This window comes from Austrofundulus limnaeus, unplaced genomic scaffold (genome assembly GCF_001266775.1).
Source record: "Austrofundulus limnaeus strain Quisiro unplaced genomic scaffold, Austrofundulus_limnaeus-1.0 Scaffold1029, whole genome shotgun sequence".
Lineage (NCBI taxonomy): Eukaryota > Metazoa > Chordata > Actinopteri > Cyprinodontiformes > Rivulidae > Austrofundulus > Austrofundulus limnaeus.
In genome coordinates, this window is record NW_013953431.1 from 94446 (window position 1) to 104083 (window position 9638).

The 9638-nt window shown below is 39.5% G+C and overlaps 1 protein-coding gene across 1 annotated transcript in view; it reads right to left on the reverse strand.

The window, feature by feature from the left end:
- The window catches only part of LOC106533818 (retinoic acid receptor beta), a gene marked incomplete at its 5' end in the record, with an annotated part of 108437 nt that overhangs the window by 82016 nt on the left and 16783 nt on the right, over positions 1-9638 (reverse strand). The window contains 1 exon segment of the mRNA XM_014030259.1: positions 474-615. Coding sequence (XP_013885713.1) covers positions 474-615 — 142 coding nt within the window.

A 9638-nucleotide genomic window follows, 5' to 3' on the forward strand; every position in this document is an offset into this window, starting at 1 on the left:
TTTGGATTTTGTTTAAAGGCCCAAAAAACATGTCAGTTCTAAAAAAATGAGAATGTTCTGACTGTTTTTAAAGGGTTAGGCTTCAAAGGGTTAACATGTGGTCACAAAAACACTGGATCCACGACAGATGTGTTTGCAAAACTAGAAATGTCGGATGTCTGTTCGTGAGAGCTGAATGAGAAGTTTCAGCTGACAGAGATGAAGAGAAATAAATCTGTATTCTGAGCAGAACACAGAGAATCATAAAAAATAAATGTGACTCCAGGCCAGCAGAAAGACTAACAGGTTCAGAGGCGCATCTCCAAATGTGCTAACATCTGTCTGTTAAAGCAACGAGGACATGGTTACATCCTGACGGCACAGGGAAGCATCCCACCTGGACATGTCAAAGCATCTGTTTTCAAAAGAAACTGGATCTTTTTCAGCTCATGTTGAAGTTGAATCAACTCCTCATGTTTGGATTTGGAACTTACACTCTTTAGACATTCCAACTGCAAAGCACTTGTGCAGGCGGCAGTACTGACAGCGGTTCCTGGTCACCTTGTTGATGATGCAGTTCTTGTCCCGGTGACACGTGTACACCATGTTCTTCTGGATGCTGCGGCGGAAGAAACCCTGCGGACACAGAGGGGTTAGGTGGATCAGCTACTTCTCCAGTTTAACATGTTAAATTATTTTTGTCTTTGATCATTTGAGCTTTGAGCGATGATTTACTCACTTTAACTTCTGCTTGTTTTAACTTTAACAGTTTCAGCATTCATACTGCATTGTCACAAAAAAAGATTCTGCTTTGCTCCTAATCTTACAAAGTTATCTATTATCTAAAACATCCACAGATTTTTAATAGAAATGTTCAGTAAATAGATAAAAGGACGCTGCAGAATGTCTTTTCACTTCTAACGTGGCTGAGAGGAAAGAGTGGTGTGTCCCTGCAGGGAGCTCTGAGCTACTTCAAATACTGGATTTCAGTTCATTCAGAGAGTTCTGGTGAGAACACAGAGAACCCTGAGAGGATGAAGATTAACCACAGACTGGTTCTGCCATTCTGGGACTCAGAGTCGGAACGTGACAAGGTGACATTGAGTTCTGTGCAGAACAAAGACTGATGTTTTCACTGGAACCAGTGAAGCAATGAACTTTAAATCAAAGCATTATTTGTGTTGCGGTTCTAACAGGTCCCATCACAGAAGATTAGAGAAACGTGAGGCTCTGGGATTCACAAACTAAAGTCTAGAGTCTCAGAGGTCAGTCCTGGTAAGACTTCTTGTAAGAAAATTTAGTTTTCATTAACTGAAATCGAGACGAAACCACATAAACGTTCAATAGATTTAAATGTGAAGAGAATGAGGACCATACAACMCCAATGACTGGAATGAACGGAGGTTTAATGCTGATCCGTCAGTCATGAAACCCACGCTGAATGAAAACCGGAAGTTCTGGCATATATACACGTTCTTCAGTGCCTGGTGCGCCCACTACTGGCCTACGGCTGAATCGCAGACACTCAGACAAAAAACCTGGACTTAGGTTTGATTAAAGGCACAGTGTGTAGGATTTTGTCAATTCTTTTAGCCGAAATTGAGATAATCACTAATGACAATAATAAAAAACATGTCTAATCATTGCAGACAAATACCTTGTTTTATTATTTTTACCTTATAAAAAGCTGTTTATATCTCCATGGTCGCGGGTCGCCACTACAGGCAGCCGCCATCTTGTCTACGAAGGCTCATGAAGGACAAACTGCGGTGGCGGTGTCAAAAACAGTTTTAGTTGTAATACTATAAATGTAATATTTGTTGTCTGTCAGCTACATTTACATGGACAAAAGTAATCAGATTAAACGGTCGTTCGAAATAAAAATGCGTCATGTAAACAGCCCGTTTCGATTATTCTGATCCGATTGAACTCGATCCAAATGAATTTTTAATCCGAATGGAAAGGGTGGGTTATGTCGATTGATAATCGGAATGAGGTTCATGTAAACACTTAATCAGATCATCTTATTCTGATCGTAGAAAACTGACCTGTGTTCACATGTCTGCTGACTTTCATTCACCTGGTGGGACAGCAGCGCTCCAGCTGCGCTGCACCGCGCAGAATCTCCTCGCTCTCTTAACAGATGAAAAAGGAGGCAAACGGCAGACGTTGCTTCGCAAAAAATAAAAATAAAAAGCACGTATTGCTTCATCTGCAGCTCAACTTAGGAGTAATGGCGTCTCTACCCTTATTAAAAGCTGACACGTGTCAGTCCTGAGGCACAGAGGAGCTTTGTTTACGTTTGTAACACAGAAGTAGAGCTGAACGTTTACAACACTGCGCATGTCCAGACTTTTATTCTGAATAAAAGTCCGGTGCATGTAAACACTTTTCATGATCGCATTGTGTCCATGTAAACAGTACATTTGGATTATTTAATCTGAATACATTTCAATCTGATTGAAAAATTTTGTGCATGTAAACATAGCTGGGATAATTTTACTTATTAAAGCTCATAATCTTACCACTTGAAACATCACTAGCCCTGAAGCTGCTGGTAGACATCGCGGTTGGAATTATCAAAGGTTTTTGACACTTGAGAGACACCGTAGCAACTCCTTTGTGTTTGGAAGAGGGGGTGGGGGTGGGGGGAGGACCAGGGAGGATGATTCAACCACTAGATGTCGCTGAAAACAACAAATCCAACACACTGTGCCTTTAACATTTTTTATGTGTTGCGATGGTGTTTCAGGCATGTATCTAAACTATTTCAATCAAGACATAAAAATAGTCAAACAATGGATTATAAAAGTCAATACTTAAAAAGGAAAACTAAGAAAATGGTGTAGTGCTTTTAAAATCAGTATCTAACGTGACAAATTTCTTCAAATCCCCCCTGTTCACATGACAATTAATCATGTGAACAACAGGAACTAGAAGAACTGGGTTTTCTGTCAAAATGCAGTGTGAATGCTGACAGCTGCGCAGCTGACGGAATTTGCTGAAGAAGCTGAAATTTAGCTGTTAAAGCACAAAAGGCAGAGTGTTTGCTTCACATAGAAACTCATAGCTAAAATGCTAAAAATGACAAACTGAAATCGTAAAAACAGCTAACTAAAGACTAAAATTAGCAAGATGCTGCTAAAAGTTAACAATAACAGAATGTTGTTGCTGCTCCCCTCTGCTGGGGTCACTACAGAAAACAATCCTCCTCTAATGTTAGAATTTGCTTTCTAACAGATCTCCTTCCTGACACCATCTGGACTCAAACCTGCGGCCTCAGGACTACAGGACTGGAGTGTTGACCACTGAACTACTATGTAAGATTAACAAAGTCTTAAACGTATTAAAATGTTAGCTAAAAGTAGCATAAGAGAAAGTAACAATAAAATGAAGTACATTTTAACAGAACACTGTTTTTGAAGGAATTAGAGATCATGTGTGTGTCTAAGGGGAAATGTTGTAAATAAAGTAAAGTATTTTTTAAAAAATGATGAAAGTTATATGCTTGAATGTCCTGAACAAACTTAAAGTCAGTGAGAAGACTCATTCTCATGTCTCCGGTCCATGCTGGTGTTGCACGGAATTCAGTTCCCCTGTGAAAATCTGTTCCCCCTGTGTTTGGAGGGGTGGACCAGTGATTCTCTCTAAGGTTAACCAGTTGGGGTAACAGATTTTCACAGGGGTACTGGATTTCGTACAGTTTTCTTCTCCTTCCACCTGCTGAGACGCAGCCTTTAATCACCCCGAGTCAGAACTAGCTCTCATAGAAGTATGGGTCAGGCGTTGTGGGATTGCTCAGAACTTTGTGTGAGGGTTTATTTTTGTAAAGATGYTGCATTTTGCTAAAACTCTGAGGAAATACAGCCCACTTTACAACGTTTCCAGTAAAATGATAAAGAAAGTCAAATAAAACATAGAAATATACCAAAAGAACTCATCTTGGATAAGTTTGTGCACGTAGAACACGAACAACCAGCTCTCTGTGGCTGCTGACCTGGAGGGAATGCCCCTCCCCCCGGGCAGCTTAGAGACACCTTCAGCTACTGTTCCTGACAAATTTAAAAAGCAACACTTCTTCTCTGTTAACAACAAAAATACCAGCACATTTCCTTCAACTCTTCCATCATCTGAAACTAAACCTCCTCTCTGAAAACCTGTGATGATTCAGCGTGTGATGTAAGCCGCAGTGAGACGGCTCGTCAAGATTTATCCCCCCAGGTTTCAGTTTGAGTATGAACAATACTCAACCTGAAAGCACAATGTTGACTACGCTCTGTTCTCATCCCATCTCCAAAACACTCTCTCACACTCTCCACAAGCGCATCAACAAACTTTTTTTGTTTGGTTGCTTTGGAAATGTGCTTCATATCAGGAAATTGGATAAATTGGCATCGTGTTGCATTCAAGCACTTCCTGGTCACAAAATGTTCACTGAATGTGCAGCAAATGCATAAAAGTTCTCACAAAATTATGGCACAAAAGATTGATCATAAATATGGTTTTATTGGGAAATAAATAAAAACAAAAACGTTATAAAACACTACTTTTATAGAGTTTGAAGTCTGTGCTGTCCAACCCAGTTGAAATGAGCACTCAGCTTGCTGCCAATTTTGTCACAGTAGCCTTTAAATGTGTCATGTCCATGCCCGCTCTGGAGAGGGCATAGACCTTAGAGGATTAAATTGTATTTTGAACTGTTTTGATTTTATGTTGCTTTTTTTGAAAGAGAGATTAGAAGATCTGTGAAAAATATATCAAGATTTTATGTGGCTAAAGGCTGATCTAGGGACTGGCATTGCAAATTAGCTTAGGCTATAAATGTTTTTGTGTACAGTATTTAATACTTGTCATTAAATAAATAGGCAATACATAAAATGAACTGAATTGTAGTAAAGTGGAGCCTTAACATTTTGACATTTGAATGGAGGCACAGGTGATTTGTTAGACTGAGCACAAGTAGTTACATGTCAAAGGTACAGAAAAGACAGTTATTAAATAAAAACTGTCATAAGAGCAGGATGGATGGATAGATGGATGGATGGATGGATGATAGATAAATGATGGATGGGTGAATGGATGGATGGATGATAGATAAATGGATGGATGGATAGATGGATGGATGAATAGATGGCTAGATGGTTGGATGGATGGATGGATGGATGAATGGACTGATTGATGATGGATGGGTGAATGGATGATAGATGGATGAATGAATGTTGGATGGATGGATGGATGATAGATGGGTGGATGGAAGGATGGATGGATGGATAATGGATGGATGGATGAATAGACAGATATATGGATGGATGGATGGGTGGATGGATGGATGATGATAGATGGGTGGATGGAAGCATGGATGGGTGGATGGATGGATAGATGGATGATAAATGGGTGGATGGAAGGATGGATGAATGGATGGATAATGGATGGATGGATGAATAGACGGACATATGGATGGATGGATGGTTGGTTAGATGGATGCATGCATGGATGATAGATGGGTGGATGGAAGGATGGATGGATGATAGATGGGTGGATGGAAGGATGGATGAATGGATGGATAATGGATGGATGGATGAATAGACAGATATATGGATGGATGGATGGATGGATGGTTGGTTAGATGGATGCATGCATGGATGATAGATGGGTGGATGGAAGGATGGATGGATGGATGATAGATGGGTGGATGGAAGGATGGATGGGTGGATGGATAGATAATGGATGGATGGATGGATGAATAACTAGATGGATATATGAATGGATGGACGGATGTATGGTTGGTTGATTGGATAGATGGATGGATGTATGGATGGATGGAGCTCAGTGTCCCTTGCCCGGTTGTGGGCCAGCTGCAGTGGTGGTTCAGTGTCTTGCCCAGGGACACTTCCACATGTGACTGAATATCAGTGGAATTGAACCGCCAACTCTCGCATTAGAAGAACAACTTCCCTAACAATTCTGCAACAGCCACCCAATGTAAAGATGAATGAGGTATTTGTCACAGATCACAGAGTGTGTATTTCAATGATAGTTTTTCAGAAACTGTGTTAGTCGACTGTGGAATACCACAAGGCAGCTGTCTTGGTCCACTTTTGTATGCTAATGATCTTATATTAAAATATGCTAAATTAACAATTTATGCTGATGAAACTGTAATGTATAAATCTGCAAAAATCAACATCTGATTTGACATCGGTTTAAAACAATGAATTAGAAATTGTAGCGCAATGGGTTTTAGACAATAAATAATTTTAAATACAATAAAGACAAAAAGTTTAATAACTAAAAAACACTCTGAACAAGTAACAAACAAAAGCTTCTTCAGTTCAGTCTGGATAACAGACTGTTTTGGTAAAGACACAGAATGTGTTGTGAAGAATTTGGCTCGGGCTTTAGCTTTATTAAGAAGATGCAGTAAATTTTTGGCAGCTGGTTTAAGCTTGTTGTTACATCAATTATTTCTCAGTTTGACTATTGTCAGACAATATGGGCAACGCAAAAAGAAAAGATTTAGATAAACCAATAGATGCAGAATAAAGCTGCCTGTTTAGCATCAAACTGTTCTTACAGAACTAGCATAAAAACCATGCATTTAAATCTTCTCTGACTAAAAGTCCATGACAGGACATTAGCTTCACTATTATTTACAACATGGAAAATCTTAAAATTTCAAAGTCCAAGTCTTTTGTTTGTTAAGTTATATAATAATTTAGGTTCACATGGATCTGCTACCAAACATACAGCTGAATGATGTTTTCAAATTCCTCAGGCAAAAAAGGGTACTTAAATGTAGCTTTTATACAAAGGAATGAAAGATAAGATAAGATAAGATAAGATAAGATAAGATAAGATAAGATAAGATAAGATAAGATAAGATAAGATAAGATAAGATAAGATAAGATAAGATAAGATAAGATAAGATAAGATAAGACTATATTAATCCCACAATGGGGAAATTTGTTCAGTAAAGAATAGAACTCTTTATTATTAATACTAATAAAAATTTGAACAAAAGTCAATTTTTAAATTAAAAAATGAAAAATTTTGACGGAACAACTTATTTATAAAATGAAACAATTAATATATCTTTTAAAGATGTATCATCTTCTTATATGAACTGTAATCAATGACTGTACTGACATGTATGTTACACTTTTCATCCGTCATCCATTTTGAATATTTTTTGTTTTATGTTTGTATTTTTAATGATGGACCCCAGGAAGTATGGCTGGATGGAAAGTCCAGCAAATGGGAATCCTAAACAATAAACATCTGCTGGGTTAGGATGGGAAAAGAGTCTGAGTCTGGCTTTTTATGCAGAGATCGTCTGTTTAAAAGGCCAGTACTGCCACCAATTATAGTCCCTTATGTCAGCAGAACACTTTAAACATAGAAAATGACCCTTTAGAAATGTCCAGAACTGAAACTGCATCCTGACTATCAGCTTAAACAAAAGTCAGTATAAAGCGATTATAGAATACTCACGGAAATCTTTAGACAAATAAACAGAAGTTGAAGAAGGCGAGTTGTTGCTAAAATGGGACGTAAGAAGCAGGGGCCTTTAAAATGTTTCTTTTCCACTTCATATTGTTTTTGCCATCACTCTGCGTTATTTCAAATCATCATCCATCATTCAGGCTGTTTTGCACGTTTGGAGGCGTTTGTGGCTGGGAGGGGTGAGAGGGTTAAAAGTCCATTTACCATCCAGTAGCTATGGGTGATGGATTAGGCATGGCCTTTTCATTAGTGAGCCAGGATGCATGATGGCTAACTGATTAGATCACAGGACTGAACGGCTGATTCGCATCAGACCAAAGCATCCGTCAGGCATTGAGCCGCGCCTTCAGCTCCAGATGCAGCCAGTTGTGTCTGAACCTTGATGGTATGTGACCAGTCCAAGGTCAGCCCCTACCCCAAAACACACCACCAGCCTGCTGTCAGCTGGTGCTGCTCACTTTCTTAATAAAGTATTTTTCTTGGCAGGTGTAAGCTGAGGGAGGTGGTTGATCATCAGCTGCTTTATGAGTGTGTTCAGGTTGGTGAAAAACACAAGGCTGCCTCCATACTTCTGTCATTCAGAGCTGAGAGCATACAGGTCACATGGCCTTGGGGGTTTTTCTGCTCAAGATTCATGACTTTCTTCTTCTATAAGAAAAAGAAAACTATATAAACTTTGTAAATGTTTTAAAATACTGTGTTTTTTGTTAGTTTAAGCTGGGGCCCTGTGATGGACTGGAGACTTGTACTGTATGGATATAGGCACCAGTGACCCTGAAGGGGAGAAGTGGGTAAATGTTGATAAATGAACTGTACTTATACAGCACCTTTCTATCCAACCAGGATACTCAAAGCACTTTACAATCTGTCCTCATTTAGCCATTCATCCACACAGCACTCTACTAGATCTCTCTATAAAGATGATTGAAATATATCATTATTTAGAGCAGTGGTTCCCATTCTTTTCAGCTTTTGACCCTCAAAATACCAGCAGCAGAGACCTGAGCTCCCAGCTGTTGTTGGATCATAAACATTGTTATCAGCTGAATCGGGTGTAATCAGCTAAATCAACTAAATCAGCTGTAATCAGCTGAACCAACCGAATCAGCTGTAATTGGTTGAATTGGGTGCAATCAGCAGATTCAGATGTAATCATCTGTGATCAGCTGAATCAACTGAATCAGCTGTAATTGGCTGAATTGGGTGTAATCATCTGAATCAGGTGTAATCAGCTGTAATCATCTGAATCTAGTATAATCAGCTGAATCAGGTGTAATTAGTTACAATCAGCTGTAATCAGCTGAACCAGGTGTAATTAGCAGAATGAGGTGTAATTAGATGTAATCAGCTGTAATTGGGCTTAATCATCTGTGATCAGCCGAATCAACTGAATCAGGTTTAATTAGCTGTAATAAGCTGAATGGGGTGTAATTAGTTACAATCAGCTGTAATCAGCTGAATTGAGTTTAATCAGCTGAATCAACTGAATCAGCTGTAATTGGCTGAATCGGGTACAATCAAACAATTTCATATGCTTCAACAAGTCAGTAACTATCATTTCCTATCCCAGCTGAATATAAAGTAAAACCCTGTTCATCCCTCAGCTTTGTGTTCTTAGTGTGGAGATGTGGTGCTGGACAAGGGTCCAGCCACCTGGGGGACAAGGTCACTTCCCCCTGGACAGGTAAACTGCACCTTTACCAAGATCAGTATCCAACATCTTGTTATCGTACTGGGCCAAAGATAGAATGACCCAGTAGCAGCCCCACCAGCCAAGGTCTTCTCATTTACAGATTAAAAAACCAAATTGCTGCCCATTAATTATTTAGTYACAGTCCAAGTCCTTGTCCACCTGGGCTCCTTGTTCTCCCTCTCCCTCTTGACATCAGCTGGCTGTCCAGCTCTCTGGTCCCGGCTCTCCAGTCAGGTCCAAAGCATTTTCAGTTGCTTGAGTATTTAGTATAACCACAGGGGGACGAGCATCAGAGTACCGGATCACCTTTCACTCTTAATCGTGTCGACATCTTATCACTGCTGTGGAAAGTGGAGAGGACACTGGAGACCCTGGGAGGTTTCCAGAAAAAAAAAACAAGTGTGTGTGTGTGTGTGTGTGTGTGTGTGTGTGTGTGTGTGTGTGTGTGTGTGTGTGTGTGTGT